This window comes from Sinohyriopsis cumingii, chromosome 10 (assembly GCF_028554795.1).
Source record: "Sinohyriopsis cumingii isolate HCF-2022 chromosome 10, ASM2855479v2, whole genome shotgun sequence".
Classification (NCBI taxonomy): domain Eukaryota; kingdom Metazoa; phylum Mollusca; class Bivalvia; order Unionida; family Unionidae; genus Sinohyriopsis; species Sinohyriopsis cumingii.
In genome coordinates this window covers 30897259-30920782 of record NC_142970.1, presented here as the reverse complement: position 1 = coordinate 30920782, position 23524 = coordinate 30897259, and the positions used below count along the sequence as shown (strand labels likewise).

The window sequence follows — 23524 nt, the reverse complement described above, 5'->3', positions numbered from 1 at the left end:
TTTTTCTCATTTCTTTTTTCTAGTTGATTTCAACAAATCAAGGAATGTCACAACAACCGAGTTCCGTAAAGATTAAAAGGTGTTGACTGTCTCAAAATGTATCGTGTTGCTGACTTGATGTTCTCAGTAGTTAATAGTTCACTTGAGTCTTTCTCAACATCATCATCTCATATCTTAGTATGTGAACGTAAATTTGATGTTTCATCGGCTGATATTAAAATCATGATTTTGGACATTCTTAAGTGCAGTACTGGAAATTTTATAGGAAGTACTGTACACTTCCTGTTGCAATCTACAAGGTTAACAAACTTTCATGCAAATTTGTAGTCAGGTGCAAACAATTTTTAATTTCACTCATAGCAGTCTTCTCCACAAATCATCGACGTCAACTTTAAGTGGGCAATACAGTCATCTCAACTACTGAAAGGTGGAGGATGAAGGCATAAGAGTGGAGGCGATTGTGTTTCTTATCTTGATACACTTTTGTGCTACATATCACAGTTTGATCTTTGTGATAAATGGTAATTGTATTTCAATAATGAGGATGTGAGCATCACTGAAACTATCTTTAAAATCATCGTCTTCTTTTAACCTCGCCATTAATCGCTATCACTGACATCAATATAAGGGAACAAAATCACATGACACATCTGGATCAAACAGGATGTTTGCAATACCCTCAGCATTATTCACATAAGTGCATTACATTCAGCTGCTATAATTTGGATAATGGCTCCTGAAATACCTCTGATTCTTTTCATTGAAAATGATAACATCAGGACAAGATGTGTTTATCCCGTGCCATCGTGGTGGAACGAACGTATCCTGACAACAAAAATTGAACCGAGCCAAACAACAAAGAGTAGTAGAACTCTTGTTACTGCAAGCTGGTCTGTCGAAAGACACACTCTGCAGCATTACATAAATGCAGAAATTGCAAGACGTCTTGGCTCCACCATACATCTTGAAAGTACACCCTCAAGAAGTGCGGAGACCTCTGTTCTTTCGAGGCAAAAATTTCGAGGACGGAAAATACATTCACGTCTATCATCAAGATGAACATTTCGGTGCCATTACCAGTATCTCCGGATTCCTGGAATATGGTTATTATTGTGATAATGCGAATATGGCCGTGCCAATCGAAATCAACACAAGCATTGTGGATCGAAATGCGAGATATGTTTGGCGTCTAAACCCTGTCTTGACAAAGGACAAGAACGAGTGCATTGCCTAACTTGTCAGGGGACATTTGTCAGTCCAACATGTTAACAGCAACAGCTGAATACGCAAGGGTCACAGAAGAAAAATGCTTGTCAGCTCCTGAGATTGTGCCCGACATGTGGACAAGTTACACGTAGCAATAGTACCAATGCCCACGTATGATTAGGAAGGAAACGATCTCACATTTGTCACCAAATCGGGGACTTGGAACACGAATGCTATATTCAAATATACGAACCCCAACAGGAGGAGGAGGAGGATGACTATAAGAAGAAATACAATTTCATTTTTATTCGATTCCGAATGCATGCAAGAGACCCGCATTCACATTTCTAATTTCTGCGTGGGTCATCGAGCGTGCGAGAAGTGCATACAAGAGCCTATCTTTAGTCACTGCCCTCACTGTAGCAATATTCCTGGAGGACGTTAAAAAATATTTCGACGAGACGTGGAGTCAAAAGGACATCGAACATTATGGAGATTGCCATCACTATGCCACGGTGATGGCTTACAATTTCTCTGGATACGATGGACATTTTTTTAAAAATGCTATACGGAACAAAGCACCGAAAGTCATAAAGTCACTTTGAAAGGAGCCAAGCTCATTTCCATGCAAGTGGGAAACGTGCAGTTTAAAGTTTCGATGAGTTACTTGGCCATGCCTTTGAGTCGAATGCCTAAGTCATTTGGATGACAGAAATGGCCAAAGGTTATTTTTCCGCACTTTTTCAATACCGAAGGCAACCCATACACCGTTCGGTCACGTTTCCCTGATGCTCACTATTACGACACCGACAACATGCGCACCAAACAACAGGAAGCTATCTACGCTTGGTACCACACTCACGCTTTCGACACCTTCGACTTTCAGGAAGAAATATTAAAGTATTGTCGATCCGACGTGGACATTTTACCGCGATGCTGTGGAATATTTCGAGAATTGTTCATGGAGCATGGAGAGATCGATCCTTTGGCACCATTGCCAAAGCGTGTTTCTTAGTGTACTGCAAACTATTCATGCCCGAGAAGTCTTTGGCTGTCATACGCCCTCAAAAGACCAATTTATTTTGTCAAACGCAATACTCGGTCAAAGCTCTACGCTGGCTAAATTACTTGTGTGACAAGGAAGACAAATGGATCCAGCACGCCCGAAAGAGAGGAGTATAAAAGACCATTGGAACGTATTCGGTGTGTGGTTCTGACATAGAAAACCCTAAGATCGTGTACGAGTTTAATGGTTGCTTATTTCACGGATATCCAATCTGTTACCCTCAACGGTACACCCGAAATCAATTTGTACAACGTATAACGGAAGATTTATTCAAGGCCAATGGTCAGCAACGCTTAAGGTTAGAACAGCAATGATACCAAGTCGTGGAAATATGGGAACACGATTACGATCACCTTTTGAAAAACCGATCCTGAATTTAAGCGTATCGTGGAAACTTGGTGGGCCCTCTAAATCCCAGGGACAGTTTGTATAGAGGACGCCTGATTGCTGTACCACGCCGATAAGGAGAAAAGAAAAGAAATCGAATACTTGGACGTGTGTTCACTTTATCCTTACCTGTGCAAATATTGTCACTTGGTCACAGGACACCCACAAATACTGACAAAACACATCGACCTTGACAACATTCGACAATACGAAAGACTGATTAAATGTAAAATCTTACCTCTCACGGACTTGTAACCATCTCGTGTTACCTCACCATTGCCAAGAAAAACTGATGTTTCCCTTGTGCCATACTTGTGCCGAAACGTACAGCCAATACCAACCTTGTCAGCACACCCAGGAAGAACGGACCTTGACAGGAACGTGGGTCAGCGTAGAATTGTTTAAAGCTCTGGACCTGGGATACCAACTATTAGAAGTGTACGACATTTACCACTTATCCAAGACAGAACAGTACAACAGTACTTAGAGCAAGGGGCATCAGTTTAGACCACGTGGAGAAAAACGAAGGATCGTGAACGTTTGCCATATTGATGTTAACTTTTTTGTGGTGAAAATGGCACAACATCCATGTTTACCCAAGACGGGGTATTTGACAAAACCAAATACATGAAATACGTGTACGCCCTTCGTGAGAACTTGATCTTAGTCCATTACTATGAAGAACTGGACTTTGTACAGGTCGACAAATTTGGAAATATCATTGCGGCCTACGTGACAGCACATGCTCATTTAACAAGCACAAAGCCTTACACCAGTTAGGAGATCACGTCCTGTATTTTGACACGGACAGTTGCATCTACACCGATCTCCTTGGTTACTGTCACTTTTGAAATCGTAGGAGATCGTTTAGGAGCCTGGACAGACGAGCACCCCGACGACAAGATTCTCCTTTTGGCGATCCAAATAAATTACGGCTTGTACGGCATCAGTCGCGAAACTAATCACAAATTGTGTCTTTAAAACCAATCTCAGAGAAGAATTACGATGGTTTACGGTGATAGCACGTCAATTACTTCAAGGCATCATTCACATCCCTCATCAAACCAAACGCTTCTTGAAATAAACAAAGTAGCCTTGACGCAACTGGCAGAACCCACCATCGACACTCAAACCAAATCTCAAATCATTCTGAAATCTGGAGGCAGCGGTACTCTAGGGAGCGTCATCATTCGTTCCCTCATAAAACGAGATCAAATGCCCCAAACGTCATCCCCATGATAAAAGCTACTCCCCGACCCAAACGCACCCAGAAGAAAAGGCGCAGTGGTGTCAAGACCAGGTCACAACCACAGAAAAAGAAAAGTCCGAAGAAAAGACCCAAGAAAACAGTTTATATCGTCAAGAGAGGCACTACAGTCCGGGAGCTACCTTACATTCCAAAGCCACGATCTTTAGCGACGGTTACCGCGTCTTCATTAGCCTCAGATTCTTCCATTTCACAGTTGCTATTGATGCCAGACAAGCCCAATTTGACACCCGTTTTTCCCCATTTGATAAACAAAAATGGAAACCCGTGTCTTGATGAACTTCTCCATCGGTGACAATCTCCTCTTTGCTGCAGCAGCAGCCATAACAAAATACCTGCCCCCAGAATCAAAGTGCAAGAGGGATTGGACATGTTACAGAGTTTACTGGATTTATCCATGTAAGAACTGTCCTGATTTAGTCCATTGCGAACCCCTGAAAGTTGAGTGATGCCTGTCATAATGTTGATACAACGTAGCAAGAATCGGTGGCTACGCATTCCACCAATATAGAAAAGACCAGTGCAAACGATGGAGTATCAGTGTTGTTGTGCTGGATGGCAAACCAACAATTGCACCGAATTTCTGAACCAAGCATTCCAAAATGAATTGAAGAAACGAAACATTCACTTTTTCACCACCGAGAATCCCTAAACCAAAGCCATCATCCTGGAATGTTTTAACGCACCTTGAAAGAACATATGTGGAAGTATTTTACGCATCAACACACTTTCAAGTACATCAACGTCATACCGCACCTGGTCAAAGGGTACAACCAATCTTACCATCAGAATATCGGATGTTCCCCCAAATAAGTGCCAGCCATCATGATGACGATGAGAGAATCCCAATGGGTAGAATCTTATCCCGTCTCCTTTGTCAAGGACTCAGGATCAGTCCCCATCGAATTTGAAACCATAGGATGGCCCGAAGATTACATCGATCTGAATATCAGTTTATTGTACACGACACGGACATTACCGAGCAAGAGGCCAATGAGGTAGTAGCCCCGGTCAACAAGTTCATGCATTCATTGTTCAGCTCAGTGGATTTGTACTTGAAGAACAAACTAATCAACAGTAGCATAGATACACATCCTTATCGAGTATACATAGACAATCTTTTGACGTATGCAAAAGATGCCAAAGAAACTCATCTGAATGCTTGCGTGGTATGGAAAACTGACACGCCGGGCAAGTTCAAAGTCCTAGATGTCAACAATGTGGAGTTTAAAGACCGTCTGAATAAATTTCAACAAAGCCATTATTTAGAACTGGTCGATTGCATTTGGACATGTGGTTGCAAGAAAGGTATTTGCTAATCGGAGTGGATATCCATCTAAGATTGAATCGAAGCAATGCCGCTTTCCATTTGATGACTACAACTGATGCTGCTTACACAACCGTCATCCAAGAAGCCCGACTTTACGTACGCTGCCTGGAAGTGTTACCTAAATTGGGAAATGACATCAGTCACACTCTCAGCAGAACGACTGCCAAATATCCGATACTACGAGTGGAAGTGAAAACCTTCACCAATCCCGCTGGACTGCGATCCAAGATCGGAGATAATCAGTTTCAAGGACAGTTACCCAAACGTTTAATCATTGGCATCGTCGAGAATTCAGCCTTCAACGGAGCCTACGATTAATATCCTTTCCAGTTTCAGCACTTCGACGTGTCCAAAATCGAAGTCAGTCGCGATGGAAAAACCTTGTTACCAGACCTTTGGAACCTGACATTGAGCACAAGAATTACTTGAAGTCATAATTGTCCCTGTACGAAGCCGCCAGAGAGTTAGGGACCAACACCAGCCATTGCATTTTGTACGACGAGGAGGTTACACTTTGTGGGTTTTTTATTTCACTCCAGACCAAGGCAGCGACGAGGGACATTTCCAACCAATAAAATCAGGCCAACTGCGTGTGTAAGTTTAGTTTCAAGCGCCATTGAAGGAGACAATGAAAGTCATCTTGTGTGCCGAATTTGATAATACGATGAAAATCAACAGTTTGAGAGATGTCATTCTAGATTATTGGAAGTTATGGAAGACTCTTATCCCTCTCTGAATGGTGGATTCTCTTTGGAAATGAAATGGGAGGATATCTTGGAAACAGAACCCAAACTTAAAGATGACGTGAATATTATGATGATGTCCAGATGGCCAGAACAAGAACAAGATTTAATCTCGCAGAAACAGTTACACGGTTGACCAAGAAAGATTTCTGTTCAAATTCAACACGATAAATATCTTCTGATTATGATTTAAGAAGAAGAATTGGATGAGTATCTGGATGACACTTGGGATCTCATGTCGGTGGAAACAGCGTTGCATCAGTGGTTTAAAGGCTTACGTAATCATTCTGGAGGAATGAGAGATCCACTGACTCCTCTATAGATCCATCACATCGAATCTCTCTTGGCAAAGAATAAGGAGACTAAGCGAAGCGACGTTTACTTGACAGAGATTTGCAAGCAAAAGGTCAGGACCGAATGGATGACTTATCACTACCTGTGAAAAAAGAAAAGATGGATACCTGAGAAATTTATTACGTTTTGGAAAACAGTTTGTACATCCCTTCTTATAATCCTGTTGTGTGGGCTAAAGATCATCAACACTGACGACAGTCAACTTCCAGGAACCGAATGGGTAGCCATCTACTTTCCCCACGATATCTGTGTGGAGTATTTCGATTCGTATGAAAGACGACATGAATTACTTTATGAGAAGAAATGCGCAGACGACACGATTCAATAATGTGAAATTACAAGGTACAGATTCCATCGCGTGTGGACAATATTGTGTGTATTTTCTTCATCGATGCAGTCATGGATATGCCTTTAGTGACTTATTTTGAGTGTGACTCTTCTAGAAACGATCATAAAGTAGACTGATAGTTTGTGACCATTATGGATATCTCTTGTCTTTAACGAGGAAACGTAGTGTACATCAATGGCCAAATGACCTCTATCAGTTGAAGTCTAACATGGCTTCACCACGCTGTCAACCTTGTCAAACATTTGTTGAATTAAAAAATGTGTTGATGTTATATTATTGGTTGGATAATTATCAGTTGAATAAAAATATTATCAATAATGATTTGTGCTTTGTTTTAAACATTAACACTGTGAATATATGTTCTTTGACTTCGCTCTATCTCTCTACATTAGATAAGCTATAGCGTTCCTACCAAACAACGTAGGGATGTTTTATATCGTGTCCGCGCTTGAGACATGTAAATTGTTGCGGCCTCCAGACCGGCCATCCATTGTGGACTCGTCAACTCGTGAAAATGACTTCCAAACTAGCTTAGCCATTTATATCGTGTCAGGCAAAATCTGATGCCAAAGCGTGAAGAGACAGAAAATGTCAGGATGTTGAAAGTGGCCAAATACCTGATAGATCGGGTCCTTAAAGAAGAAATAAAAATTAGCAAAAAGAACGGACCAGGAAATACAGACTTCAAAAGCGGCAGCAACATCAGCAGTAACAACAACAACAACAGCAGGAGCCAGACAGAGGCTTTGTCGGCTGTTGAGTTCTCATTCCCCTTCCAAAGAAGCAGGCCATATCTCGTGGGAACGCCTGCAGCTACACGGTGACGCAATCTTAGACGATAAGAGATTGCCACAACCTAAAACAAAACAGCCCTTTTCAGATCTACCTAAAATCTCTAGAAAAGAGACATACTACCGTACTGCCGAAATTTGTATGTATTTTTGTGTTAGTAGGCTAAAAATAGAAGCGAGACTTTAAACACTATGTTTCCCCGGCTAGTAAGATAGTGTGTGTGTGTGTGTCTGTGTCTGTGTTTGTGTGTCTCTGTGTGTTTGTAGGTGATGGGATAGAAGTGTGTCTATAAAAACTTTGTTTCCTGTGCTTGTAAGATAATGTGTGTTTGTTCTTTTTAGGGTTGTATGTTTGGATGGTAATAAAGTGTGTTTGTGGGTAAAAAAATGTGAACGAGTTTCGTTTAGGTCCAGGCGGTCCCTGTTTTGGTTATGGTGTGGGTATTGTTAGTTTTTGTATAAGAAGGTGTTTTCCTTCACGTCATAGACCTGGAAAAGGCATGCAACCTCGCTCGGACAAAAGGCTTATTAGCAAAATTTAACCACTTCGGAATAACTGGATGATTGTTCACCTTCATCGAGAACTCCTTAACTGACCGCAAAATTATAACTAGAGTTGGGGACACTGACATATACTCACCTGAGAATTGTACACCACAAGGTAGCGTACTCAGCCCCACACTCATTAACATCATGATTAATGACTTGGATCAAAACATAACTTTAATCCTAGCTGAAATATCACAATTTGCGGATGACAGTTGAATATTGAGAGCAGGTAACCATAAAAGTCACAAAGTCATTAGTGAAATCCAAGATAGTTTAAGCAATATATGGAAATGGGCAGATAAATGGGGATTTAAACTATCCCATGGAAATAAAACTATTGCAGTCCTCTTTAAAACCAAACATAGTTAAAACTTCAAGTACCCCGAACTCACCATACAAAAAAACTTCGTAAAGGTAGCACGATTCCTCCTAGGCATGTATTATGATGAACATCTTAATTGGAGACACCACATAAATGACCTAGTAAATAGATACAATAAGGACATTCAGTTATTATGGAACCTTAAAGGAATCACATGGGGATCAAATCAAGAAACTCTCTTATCACTATACAGGGCATTAATAAGGTCCAAACTGGATTATGGGTGCCAGATATATAATTCAGTTCCACATAGACACCATACAAATTAGATCAGATACAAAGAAAAGCGCTAGTCACTTGTACCGGTGCTTTGCCGTCTGTATCCCTAGCTGAACTCCAAATACTAGCTTGAGAACTGCCCCGCCACCTAATAATGGCAGAAGTTAATCCTAAGATATGCAGCTAGAGTAACTATCCACCCTATCACACACCCGACCCGTATAGCCATCAATAAATGCAACACACCATTCAGTAACAAACGAGTAGCATACGTCCCTGCAGGAAAACCTATACACCTATTGATTAACCAACTACCAATTAAAGATTACCAAACCGAATTAACAACAATCTACGACACGACGCCATGGACCAATATTAAACCATCAATTAACACACAAAACACGGAATTTGGCAATACAAAAGACCAGGAACTCAAACTTAAAACAATTATCATAACTGAAATTATGACAAAATACCCTAACTCGATTAAAATATACAATGACGGGTCCAAAATATCAGAACCCCAGAACAGCAGCAGCATTGGTAATACCCGAGCTGAACATTAAAATGGGCAAAAGGCTACCTAACCACTGCTATATTTACACAGCAGAATTCTGGGCCATCCTAGAAGCCTTTGGATGGATTAAGGACAGCAACATACGTAAGGCAGTGATTGTAAGTGACTCGTTGAGCGTCATAACATCTATACTATAATAATACTAAATCAAGACAACATTTCCTCAGGCAAACATATTTATTAATTAAAGAATTATATACCAACAAACAACAAATCGAATTCATGCTAAAGAATGAAAGAACCAAACTAAAAATGAAGCAAAATAAGATTGGATTCCTGGAAACATAGCCAGGATTTTTAATGAATAACAACCCTAACCTCAATCGCACATACATAAATAAAATGTACCTTATACATGAATCTGGGTTACAAAACAAAATATAAAACTAAAATTCCATACTTCAGTTATTAAAAACTAAGAGACTCGCTAACAAATATAAGGACCAAAGGATCAGATGACTTTGACATGTCTTAGCGACTCGAGTATTCGGCAAAGAAATATATCTTTCCCAATAGTTCTTGCCAGAAAATAACATCACACAACTAGTACAGGCTAACCAACTTAAATTTAGGGAACAAATAAGATCAGATGTCTTAGCAACACGAGTATCCGGCAAAGATATCTGTCTTATCTGAATAGATTTAGCCTGAAAATAAACGTCACATAACTAGTATACAGGCTAAGAAACTCAAATTTAGGGGAAAATAAAATCAGATGTCTTTGACACGTCTTAGCGACCCAAGTAATCGGCAAAGATATCTGTTTTAATCAAAAAGACTTAGCCTGAAAATAAAATAACACTATACAAATCTAACCACATAAAGTAACACATGACAAATAAGGCATCTAGGAACAGAAATAGGAAGGGGAAAAATATCACAAAAAAATTAATAAAAAGAGTAATTTGTTGTTTTTCACCCTTTTACTTCGAAGAAAGGGAGAAAAATTAAACATTTCGTTTTATTTATATAAAATTAAAAAACATTAAACAATTCTTATAATTAATTCTCTTTTATATGTTCATTATAACCACTCCTTTTCCCCATCTCTAAACTACACCTGTCAACCTAGCATGCAATTAAGACCACAAATACCTCAGAGAATTTAATACTCTAGCCAAAGGTGACATTAACATCGATGCCACGAAAAATTCTAGGCCCCCAAAATTAGAGTACATAATGTTGTCCAACACAAAAGACCATCATGGCACTCCGCACAAAGTGGCAAACCTATAAACAACTTTAGGAAAGAAAGATCTCAATTAGCATCTATAAGGTCCTGTAAAGCCCAGCAGCAAAAGGCTGCCAAAAACAACCGAATCCTACATATAAGGTGGTTTCAAAAGTCCAAGACCATCAGGACCAGCCACACAAGGTTGTAAACTTTGCTAAAAACTGTCACCTAAGATACCTCTCCTAAGCTAAATTCTAAACCCAAAACAACACAGTTTTATCAAAATTGTGTAGGACGACATTTTAGACCCGATACCCTGAAGTATAGAAGCAGCGACCTGTGACCATGAAACCGCCTTTCCCCTTCTCCTTCCTTGCCACGGCCGGACATCAAAACAAACAGCGTGCAGTGCACGCACTTCATACCATTGAAAATTCAGTACCAAACATATGAGTGTGTGATGGGTCCATTGCTACTCATGCATACCTAAATGCAGCTAAGTAGTGACGATTGAAGAGGTTGAGTGTGTGCTGGGTCTATTCCTACGAGGATTCAAACCCTCCATTTAGACCGTTACGACCTTTTGTAAGGTCCACTGCCTGACGGCTTTAAATAAAAAGTACTCCCTGCATACAAATGGTTGGGGGAGTTGCTCCAATTTCTTCCCCTAGGAGCAATTAAATAGCCTATCGTGTAGGCATAAAGCAGAGGTACATGCTCGAAAGAGATCTGTGCCATTCAACATCGAATAAACGAAGATGGCAAGCAACAATTTAGAAAAAGTGGTGATGTTGCAAGAGGTAGTGGATGATCTAGGAATGGTGGAAGAGACCCTAGTTAGGCTAGAGTATGGGACTTATAGTCCCCACCGAGACAAAATAAAGATTAATAATCTAGTCTCTCTTTGCCACGTTTATGTACTTGTTTGTTTGTTTATATCTACGTCTATGTCTCTAACTCCGTCTCTAACCACTGCTTTATTTCTATGTCTCTATTTGTCCATAGAGTAACGTGTATTCAGGTCAGCCCCTTGCCACACTGTTCCGTTAGAGTGAGGTCAGTCGCTTGCAACATTTTTGCCATTGTTTCTCCAGTATCCAGCACCGTGACGTCACCACTGTTCAATTCCTATTATCCATATATAGTCCCACCCATGCTACATTTCCCATGTCCGTATATAGTCCCACTTCTGTTTCTGTTCGTATAGGGCAAACTCAATATTTTAACTTTAAAGTCCCATTGTCCGTATATCGTCCTTATTCACTACTATATCACCCTATTTTTTTGTTAATTTAGGCATTTTAACTATTTCAGAAAAGAATAATAACATAAACATTAATACTAGAATATCAACAAAGCAAAATCTAAAAGAGAAACAAAAAGAGCAGTTTTATTCTTTTGCTTACCGAGCAAAGTGACGGAAGTAAATATCCTGACCGTATATTGCGCTAATTTATATTCTTAATTTACACTTTAAACTATTAACTCACGCCTTACAACAATAAAACTCAAACTGTATTCGCAGTGTTTTAAATTTTTCATTCTACTCTTAGATTACAATTAACCGACACAGAACAGTGCAAAACTAGTTTCTAACTAGCCTTCGCGCTTTCGACTCCAAATGAGTCTTTTTCAAAGGCAAATACAAAGCAGAGGCAAGTCATACAGGAAATATAAAAAGCGTTGAACTTAAAAATGTTACATGACTTTTTCTGCAGGAATCAAAATTTTAAAGTTTTGATGTTTCAACTATTTGATTTCAACTTGATGTTGCTGCTGATAAATAATTTACATCGCAATCTGTTTTCAGGTGGTGGTGGATAGTGATTGGCATTAGCGTTGCTCTGACTAGGATATCGTTGATGTTTTTGGTCTCCGGTAGGCTCCTACTGGTTTGTTGGGTAAGATTACCTTTAGATGGTAGGTCACAATAAATTGTATCCGATCAACTGTTTCCTTCTCTCTATATATTAGTAGGTCACTACGGTTCGTTGGTTTAACCCTTTGGGATGCCTCCGCTATCACGCTATAACTTTTCAGATTTTTTTGGAATGTTTCATTATCAGAGCAGATTCTGCATATCGTCAGTGCCTGGCTATATAGGATACTCTGAATGCAGTGTTTTGGGTGACAACTGGTTGGCAGTAGATACCGGTGTGTATTGATTGGTTCTGAGTAGATGACTATATGGAGTTCATTTTCTAGTTTTCTACCAGTCTAGTTGTTGTGCCCATTAAAAATTGGGTTTAGTTGGAGACTTCTGCCATGAATGTTATTGAATAATAGAAGTTGTTTGCTTTTAATATGAAATCATCCAGATTCTCTCTTCGATGTTGCCACTTCATTTATAATATCATCGATGAAGCGTTTCTATTGGTACAGTGTAAGTTCCACTGGTGCTAAAATATTACCCTCCAGTCTTAACATACAAAATATTAATATACGAGTTGGCCATATTTTTTTATCCATTCCGGCTTCGTTGATTTGGTGGTAGTTTTCTTCTTTAAATGCAAAGGTATTGCGTTTTAGGACAAGCTCCAGGAGTTCAAGTAGGACCTCGGTGGACTTGTTGTCTACAGTTCTGGTTTCCCATGCTTCCCTACACGCATGCATCCCTTCCGTGTTCGGTACATTAGTATACAGATATGTGACATCTGAGAAAACAAGCATTGTATCTGGCAATAATGGTTCGCTCGCTTTGCTTTTTATGAGGTAATATGTCCTGTTTTCAAGATATGGTGGTAATTTCGGACATTTGGTCTCCTGAAATAATCAAAAAAACTGTGATATCCTTTCTGTGGGATGCCCGTTACCGGAGATTATAGTTTTCTCAGGGTTTACTTTTGTGGAATTTAGGTAGAAGATAAATTCTACGTGCCCTTGGGTTTTTGAGTTTAAGTAGTCTTTTGCTTGCTGATCTATATTCCCGCTTCGGTAGTATTTGTGCATCGTCCAGTATTGGCTGTAGTCTTTCCTAGTCAAAACAGCATCAGCACACCCCTTATCTGCCGGCTTGATTACGATGTATATGACGTGATAATAGCTGCTCTTTTGCCCAAGACACAATGATAATGCTGGACAAATCTGAGCTTACAATACCGGATCGGTCGTCGCCCGAAGTCAACAAGGATCGCGCCTGCCGTTGTCCACCAGGACGGAGGTGACAAGTGTGCTACTGGTACTATGCATAAAATCAGAGCGAGAGACAACATTGCCGTCGCCACCTGGAACATTAGAACTCTGGCGCAAATAGGAAGATTCAAAGAGTTGACACATGAGCTGGAACTATACACATGGCACATTCTGGGACTCTGTGAAGTTAGATGGAAATCCCTAGGAGAACACCAAACCAAAGATGTGCATATATTATACTATAGTGGAGAGTGTGACAAGTCCATATATAGAGTAGGCTTCCTTGTAAACAAAGCCATCAAGGGATCTGTGCTTGAATGCTGCCCCATATCTATCAGAATCATTTCCATTCGTCTGAAAGCATCTCCCTTTAACATCACAATTATCCAAGTCTATGCTTCAACTACTGATCATGATGATGAAGAAATAGAGGAGTTTTACAACAAACTACAGGGTATTCTAAACATGATCAGTAAAAAAGACATCCTCATCGTCCAAGGAGACTGGAATGCCAAAGTTGGCAAAGATCCTCTTAAAGACTGGGAAGTACATTGTGGACCTTCTTGCAATCAGCTTACCAATGAAAGAGGGAGACGGCTGCTCGAGTTCGCAAGCTACAATAACTTGGTACTAGCCAACACCCTGGGACAAAATAAAGCTTCACGATGCTGGACATGGCACTCACCAAATGGAACCCATCACAACCAGATCGACTACATACTGGTTCAAAACCGTTACCGAACTGGCATCAATAGAGCAAAAACAAGGACATTCCCAGGTGCTGATGTTGGGAGTGATCACGACCTCGTGATAATGAACTTCCGAGTGAGGCTGAAGAAAATTAACAAGCCAAAGAACATCAGGCTCAAATTCAACCTTGAACAACTGAAGGACGCTAACATCTGCAAGTCATTCCAAGCCACAATTGGAGGAAAATTTGCTCCACTCCTTGTCGTGGATGGTGATGTCAATGAGATGACAGACACCTTCAGCACAGTCATGACAGCAGCTGCCAAGGACATCATTGGACTCCATCGCCCGAAGAAAAACCCCTGGGTTACAGAAGAGATTCTGAAGTTGTGTGATGCCCGAAGAGAACTCAAAAACACCAGACACACAACAGGGGCAATGGAGTACCGAGAAATAAATAGGAATATCAGAAAAAACTTGAGCAAAGCAAAAGAAAATTGGATTGGACAAAAGTGCACAGAAATGGAGAACAGTCTGATAAAGAATAACAGCAAAAAGGCATTCCAAATTGTGAAAGACCACACCAGACAGAAACAAGCAAGAGTTAGTACCATTCAAGACAAAAATGGAAAATGCCTCACAGAAGCGAGTGACATTGCAGGAAGATGGACTGAGTATTGCAAAGAACTCTACAACTATCAGTCCACATGAGACCCAGAGGTGCTTGAAGTTCCAAACTCCTCAAATGATGATGACTTCCCCATTCTCAAAAACGAGGTGGAGTCAGCAATAAGAGCACTGAAGAATGTGAAGGCAGCTGGAGTGGACAATATCCCAGCTAAACTTATCAAGAATGGGGGAGAATCAGTGAAAGAGCTACTAACAAACATCTGCAACAAGATCTGGCAGACAGGAGAATGGCCAACACAATGGACCCAGTCACTGATTATAACACTTCCCAAAAAAAGGCAATCTCCAGCTGTGTCAAAATTACAGAATTATCACTTTGATCAGCCATGCTAGTAAGGTAATGCTATAGATCATCTTGAACAGACTGAAACCACAAGCAAGAAATAATCGCTGAAGAACAGGCCGGGTTCCGGAGTGGAAGAAGCACAACAGAACAAAAATTCAATCTCAGGATTCTGTGCAAAAAGTACTCGCAACACCAACAAGACATCTATCATGCATTCATAGATTTCAAAAATGCCTTTGACAGAGTGTGGCATGAGGCATTGTGGGCCACAATGAAGAAGTATAACATGGGTCAAAAGTTAACCAATACCATCAAGCAGCTGTACGCCAAAGCTACCAGTGCAGTAATTGCCCAAGGTTCTGTGGGGGACTGGTTCCAGACCACAGTGGGAGTGAGTCAAGGCTGTCTCCTGTCACCCACGCTTTTCAACATCTACATAGAGCGCATCATGAGCGAAGCCCTGGAAAACCACTGTGGGACTGTCAGCATTGGAGGGCGTAACATCACCAACCTCCGCTTTGCAGACGACATTGATGGGCTGGCAGGCAGTGAAGACGAGTTTGCCACCTTAGTGAAGAACCTGGATGAAACATCTTCCAGATTTGACATGGAGATAAGCGCTGAGAAGACAAAGCTGATGACTAATAGTGGCAAACAAATCTCAGCCAAGATTAAAGTCAGAGGACATGAACTGGAAACAGTGAGCCAGTTCAAATATATTGGTTCCATAACCACTGAGGAGGGATCAAGAGCAGAAATTTTGTCAAGAGCAGCACAAACAATGGCAGCTATGGCAAAGCTAAGACCCATCTGGAGAGACAAGAATATCTGTCTGAAAACTAAAATCAGACCTTTGCGAGCTCTAGTCATCTCAGTCTTTTTGTACTCATGTGAGGCATGGACCCTGACAGCAGAATTACAACGAAGAATCCAGTCACTTGAAATGAGATGCTACAGAACCATCCTTGGCATCTCTTACATGGACCACATCACAAATGAAGAAGTGCGTAATACCATCAGGCGCGAAGTAGGCCAATATGAGGACCTCCTCACCACCGTCAAAAAGAGAAAGCTGAAATGGTATGGCCATGTCACTAGAGCCAACAGTCTATCCACAACAGTCCTGCAGGGCAGCGTCCAGGGTGGCAGAAGGAGAGGTAGACAGAGAAAAAAGTGGACTGACAACATCACAGAATGGACCAGGAAAAGTTTTGCGGAGACACAGGCATTGGCATATGATCGAGACAAGTGGAGGGAACTGGTCAGATGTTCAGCAGCACAGTGCCTCGACGACCACACTAGGTCATGAAACTGATGATGATGATGATAAATAGTTGCTATATTAATAATTTATTAAAGTCATCAGATCCATTTAAAAGTATAGTACATCCTACTATGGTACTATAGTTACAACAAATTTTCAAATAGCCCGCGGCAACGCTGTCAAAGACAACAGTGGTGAACGGTATAAAAAGTGATAGATGAAAAAGGATGAATGTAGGAATGATACAAATTGTTATTGTCTAACCAATTAGAAGAAGCGTAAGTCACGTAATTCATTGTTAAGTCTACAGTTGCAGGAGCTGATATATCATACACATGTGTTTGGGTTTTCTTTATTCCTTTAGTTACCAAAAGTAAATATTTAAATCAATTGCAAACTGTATTAACACAATGTCACAATCATATGTTCAATAAATACATTCTTCCTGCCGATGTTGTTATTACACCACTTGATATCATAATACTGCTTTCCTATAACAAAGTCAAACAAATATTGAGCAATAGTTTCATACATTTCATGTAGTTATCAACAATCGTACCGCCTTCACCACCACATTCACTTCAATCACCGTCATATCCGCAGTTTATTTTTAATCTTTGTTTAAATTTTGTTGAGGTTAAGTCAAGAGCTGATGCCGTAATAGAAATAGCCGCTGCAACAGTATCAATTATTTTTATTTTATATGAACCTCTGTTTTAATCTTTCACCTAATGGCAATGTGTACGTATTTTTTGTATTCAATGGTATTAATATTTTATATAACGTCTGTTGTTTGGCCAAGTATGTGTGACTTACGACTTTGCCAACCTTGCAATGAACAATTTGATTAAACTTTCTTAGTTGAAAATTGCTCTGTATTACTATCGTTTTTACCTTTCTTTCTTTTCTAATCCTCTAGATCAAGATATGTTCTCGTTGATACTGTTCTGAATATAGATTGCCACTCGTTTATTCTTACAATTTCTTTCCTCTTTATCAGTAAACTATCTACGAACATTTCCATCTCTTATTATAGTTGGTAATTATTTAGTGTTTAAATCTGATTCCTAAAATACATTTAATTTAATTAAATTCGTGCAGATTATCCTACAAGTCCCTGAAATTTAAAAATCAACTCGTAACATGAAGTCACAATGTGCGTTTCCAGAGGATATTTAATTTTTTAAATAGAAGTATGCCAAAAGATGGCTATGGAAGATATGTTAAAACTGGAAATTCCACTTTCTTTAAGCCAGTTTCAATTGCATCTAGAAGTAGCACAAATGATATTACCACACAAGATAATTTAGTAGTTAGTTGATTCATCCATTAACGGGCTAATTAATATAGTTTAAATTGTGGATAAATTACATGCAAGCAATGTAATTAGTAAAGATAAATGCAATCTAAATTTATCTACTCAAAGAGACAGAACACGAGAGAAGAGTCAGAAGAAAACAGCATATACATTCCTAAACATTGTAGAAATTGGAATGGCAAGCATTTTTAGTGGAATGGGTACAGCAATTGTTCGTTTAGGAACTGTAGGGATTAAATGCATTTTTATTATCCCATCTTTTACAGCACTGCGCGCAGCGGTAGTAGGCTGTTGCAACAGCCTTCAAAGACAGGCTAGTATAGAAGCACAGTCTGATAACTGATATAATTGATACTTTAGAAAATTACCAGAGAGGATGCGACTGAAAAACTGCGTGAAACTTAAGTCAAACCAAATAAAACTTTTTATATTATTCTTGGATATAAATTGGACGGCTGCTGCTAAGAATAAACCAACCGAAATTCTGCTGAATGACATGTTGCCTGCATCCTATGTATAATACACAATATATAATCTTGAGATAGCCAGTTTAGCACGAATATTATCTCATTTAGCTGTTTCTGCTTCTTAACATAAGTGATAACAATCATAAATTGCGTAATCATACATGCAACATTGTATAGAAACAGAGGTACAAGCGATAATAAATAGTTTGTATTGTTATTTGAAACAAGCGGTTATGATCGCTATGTATTTCTAACTACAATATAGGAGAGAGCACATAAGTGCTTCTAACTCTCTAAATCGCTTAGATTGTGAGGAGGTCTTGACGCGAATTATACAATAAACTAATAACGGGTCTCTCTTACCATCAATTATGACTGCAGGGATGCTGAGTTCAAAAATAGCAATGAGTTAAAATAATTTATTTATTAAAGTGACTGATCAGAATGTTTGATAAAATTCAAAATATTCACGTTCAATCAAATACAAGATATATTTCTTGTTTCTGTATTTATATTGTTTTCTCCATAAAAATGTACAAAGGAGAAAAAATAACAAATGGGGTAAATAGTGAGGTAGGATTAAAAACGGAAGTACACACAATTCAGGAACCGGTCTTTTGATTATTATTTCACCAATATTATATGGACTAGGAATTACTGCCGATGCTTATATTGTATATTTTGTTGTCATTGTGGATGTTTTTGTTTTTGTCTCATCTACTTCCTGTTGATTCTCGCCAAAGCAAGAAACCTGAGAAAGACGTGTAATAATTCCCATATAGTTGTGTTCCTTCGTTCACGCTGATCCAAACGTTTTGTCCAGCTTCACATCGCATTATGCTTGAAATACTGCCCTGGTCATATGAATTGGCCCCATCAGCATAGCTGTTGCCTTTGATTTGCCCATTGACAATAAGATGTACAAATGTAATATGCCCATGCGATGACATAAGGCTTGCTGAGAAGAAATATGTACCTGACATGGGACACGTGAAAAATCCAGTTTCCTTGCTGTAGCCATTGCCCTCGTTATATAGAACAGTATTGAAATGGATGATTTCATTCGCACGGATCTGTACATTAACATCGTCAGCAATAGTTGCACAAAATGCAATCTCTCTGACTGCGATTCCTCGCTTTTCTCTTCTTGCAATACCTGAAACGATCGAACACGTCATAGTAGGCATGTGTCTATCCGTATGATGAAATTGGTATTAGAAAACAAACAATTATTTTCTAAAATTTGTTTAGCATTACAATTTACGATACCCGAAATATTCCAATGCTTAAACAAATTATATTCTCTTTGCATGGACTTAATGACTTTGAATTAAATAATAAACAAATGTTTAAGTCCTAACCCAATAATAGCTGTTACATTTGGGGTCAAACGACACACAAATACAAAGTATGGGTCCTACAACTTTATGTAAAATAATGCTAAAATATACAAAAACAAATACCAGTGTTGCCGACCTATACCAAGCTCATCTATATAACTGCATGGTCTCCCACTCTGTTGTTGTTTTAGCAAGGATTCGAGATAAGGAATTTGTAATTTAAAATGTGTGCTTTATCCAAGAGATGAACTGCTCCAGTCTCAGTTAGCCATGGTAAGATAACCAACCGAATGGTACCTTTGACAGTATCTGGTATTAAGCATCAAGAATTCTGGGATTAATGACCTGGCCAACTGTCAATACTAACTGCTAACAGCTAGAATCGATACACATGGAGAGTCAAAGTATGCTGAAAACAATAGCATTTTTACTATTTTTATTTTTGATACCCGCGACAATTATGTTAAGTGTTTTGAGACAAAATAAGAACAAAATCAATTGGATTTGCAGAGCCCGAAGAACCACATATACTCTTTACCTGGTTCAGCTGGATGCATCCTTTTACGTCCTTGTGCACGAATGGTGTTTTTATCCTCTTTAGTACATTTGGTAACAGTTTCATTCGTAGGTTGATCTACTGGGTCGTCCTGCATAGTAAGGTTCATTTTTCCATTGTATGCATCAGACTTCATATTATAAACAATAACTTCTAGTTCTGATATTCGTCTCTCGGATTCTTGGAGCTTGTTCTTCACATACGTCAGTTCTAATATCATGTTTCTTTGATAGCTATTGCATTTTTGTTGGTTCGTCTCCAATTCTGCAACCCTTCGCAATAAGAATTCTATCGTGTTGTCTTGCTCCCAATCTGTCGTATGAACTGGGATTATAAGAATGCAAATTATCAAAGACGTAATCCTCATTATATCGTTTCTCGTCATCATACAATGAATTCACATTGAAAGCGTGAAATATAACACGCATCTAAGACGCGGAGATAACTAAACTGTCTCTAATGTCACGATTAATGCCACATATAGTTCGCAAATGACAGAGGAAGTCATACCTCTGTAGATAAGTACAGCTAACACTGTCTTAGTAGTTCACCTGTTAAATATCGTTTCGCTAATATCCGAACAATGAGTTATTGCAGGACAACTGGAAAAAGATAAAATTAAACAACATTGGTAAGTTATGGTTGCGCATTAGTGCAACCTTTATTTCTGTCCTTAAATGGCACAGTGTTGTATCTAGGTCTTTACCTAATATGATAGTGCCATTTTGTTGTATCCGGGTCTTTACCTAATATGATAGTGCCATTTTGCGACCTTCCCTGTTCCAGTGTTGAATGTGGATTTTCAACCAATCCTTTGTGAAAGATTTCATTTTTTCAACATTTTATCTGACAATAATCATATGTGTTTCAGATAGAGACATTGATAGATTTAATGATAACATTAAACTATACGTAAGAATAGTGAACTGCAATGCACCGCACCATTACAAGGCAAATGTCGCGCAACAACATTTAATTATAGGACCAGATATTGTAACCGATGGGTTAATACATTGTGTACAAGATCACAGGGAATAGAGCCTATTACACGCCACTAGTAGTAATGAACGAAGACACATAAGGTCAGCACCCTAAGTTATCTAGTATATAGCCAACATTATGGTCCATACATGACAGAAGAATTCTTATAAATACCATGAAACAACTGTTCACCCAATTCATACACTGTACAATTGTATGGAAATCCATAAATTAATGACTCAACCTCTTCATAATTTTAATCGGATCAGTCAACCAATGGGCTTGAAAATGCATCTGAAAAAGATAACCCAATGGTCCTTAAACGTGTTAAGCCAGTAATTGCAAGCTGCATTTATGATATCAAGTAGAGTCAATGGTTCTTAAAAGTGTAAGAAGAAAACAATAGGCGGGTGTCATTCAACAAATTAAGAAAAGCGGAAAAGAAAGTAGTCTTGCAAGATTTTATTAAGAAGAGATGAGCCAGTGTTCCTCAAACGTTAAGGAAAGGATTTAGCTGACAGTCCTCAAAATATTAGAAGGAACGGGATGGGGTAGACTTGGTTTTAGAAAAATTATAAAATGGGGTGACTTGGTTTTAGAAAAATTATAAAATAATTTGTGACCAAATGATAGTTGAAAAAAATCTGAAAGCCTGCTTAACCGGCTGAAAGCAGCTGAAAATGCCTTGCCCGTTTAAAGAGGATAGGAATCGAATTTTGAAAATACACGACAAAGATTTCTCAGAAACAGTTGACGACTACTGAGCACGATGCCGTCATACAAATATAAGAACCGTTGAGTAAATACCCGCATACAGGTTTTTCTCACCCATGCGACAGAGAAATCCGCTTGTTTTGCTAACCTTACTTTTCCTGTCTCAGTCTAGTCATCTCAGACCAATCGTCTCAGTCATGGTGTCCACGCGCTAAGAACTACTTTAAAAAAGAAACCCTTCTTGTCTTCTGCTGTACCTGACGTAGTTGAACTAAAATCAAATAACAACAACAGCAACAAATATATAACAAAAATATAGTAACTTAAGTTAAATCCATGTTTGAAAACACACCTTAACAAAAACATTTAGAGAGAGACAAAGACTAACGCATATGATGTCGAGCTTTTTGGTATTATGCTTGTTCGTTCCACACAGTATGGTCAGTTCTATGCTATATGCAGTCCTAGCTCAGTACAGTTTTAAATCAGCGTCATTAAATGTAGCTATAGCTATCTAACTCATTTTCAATACTTCGTGTGAAACAAAGTATATACTGTTAGCTACATTTAATGACGCTGACCTGAAAAATGACTGTGCTACAGATAGGATAAAATTGTCATTGCTTTGTGAAATGAACAATATAATAGGAAACACTGTTCCATGCATACAGACTATAGACCTATACACTTCATAGCCTCCCAACTCTCTTAACAACTACGGAAAACTTAGTAACAGCCAGAAAAGTGTTATATAAAACATGCTTTTTTCTAATTTTATTAAGCATCTCCATTGTGCACCGATTGAATCAAAAATATACCTACAATATTTAATGACAAATAATACACTTACCAGCCAGAAGGAATCATTTATCCGTCAGCACATAATTCCATAAGCAAATTTCACTGTAGCACTTGCCATATTTCCAGGACAGAAAAATAAATGTTCAAAGAATCCGTGAACTTGAAAGTTTAGCACATGGTTATCCGCTAGAGCCCGTTTTTGGAGGGTCTATTATTATACATAGAGGTAATTTTACAATCAATATTTAGGACAACACAAGTATGTCACACACAGTTTCACCTACTCTGAAGAAACGAATAGTTATATACGATAGTTTCCCATGAATAATCTAAAGAAAGATGTTACTCTTCTTTACAGCTTGTACCAAGTATAACTAGAGTAGAGCTGAGTAGCCAATATCGTTTTATTATTTACAATATAACTTTTCAAAATTGGAACTGATGAAAATAAAACAGTTTCTTGTAATAAATATTAATTTTATATTGTCAATTTCATATAACATCCATATATTAAATGTGATAATACGTCATTATTATGCGACGTTTCATGTTTTTATTTTTCTTTGCTCACGCGTATAAACTGTGTACTTCGGATGCAACGGTCACACCACAGCCCTCATTAACATATTTATATTAATGCGCCGCATGTAAAAATTGGACGTGAACACTAGTGCAGAATTCTTTTTACTTTAAAGGAAAGTATTCGGTGAGAAAAATAATCTACGTTGAGGTTTGGACCGAGACAAGGAAATCTCAGTCACGGGTTTATATTATGTCTCCCCACTCGGGCAAGCCTCATGGGAAGACAAATAATATAAGCCCTTGACTGAGATTTCATTGTCTCGGCCCAAACGCCAACATAGATTCTATATATCTAAACGCTTAGCATTT

At 38.8% G+C, this 23524-nt stretch overlaps 1 protein-coding gene and 1 long non-coding RNA gene across 3 annotated transcripts in view; both read right to left on the bottom strand.

Moving 5' to 3' along the window:
- Positions 1-23524, bottom strand: part of LOC149789834 (uncharacterized) — a 192276-nt gene that overhangs the window by 32752 nt on the left and 136000 nt on the right. The window lies entirely within an intron of this gene.
- On the bottom strand, positions 18816-20463 carry LOC149789837 (complement C1q tumor necrosis factor-related protein 3-like). The gene is made up of 2 exons (XM_089973365.1): positions 20120-20463; positions 18816-19397 (listed from the first exon to the last, which is right to left on the bottom strand). The coding sequence occupies exons 1-2, from the start codon at positions 20355-20357 to the stop codon at positions 18955-18957; spliced, it is 681 nt and encodes a 226-aa protein (XP_089829491.1). The 5' UTR covers positions 20358-20463; the 3' UTR covers positions 18816-18954.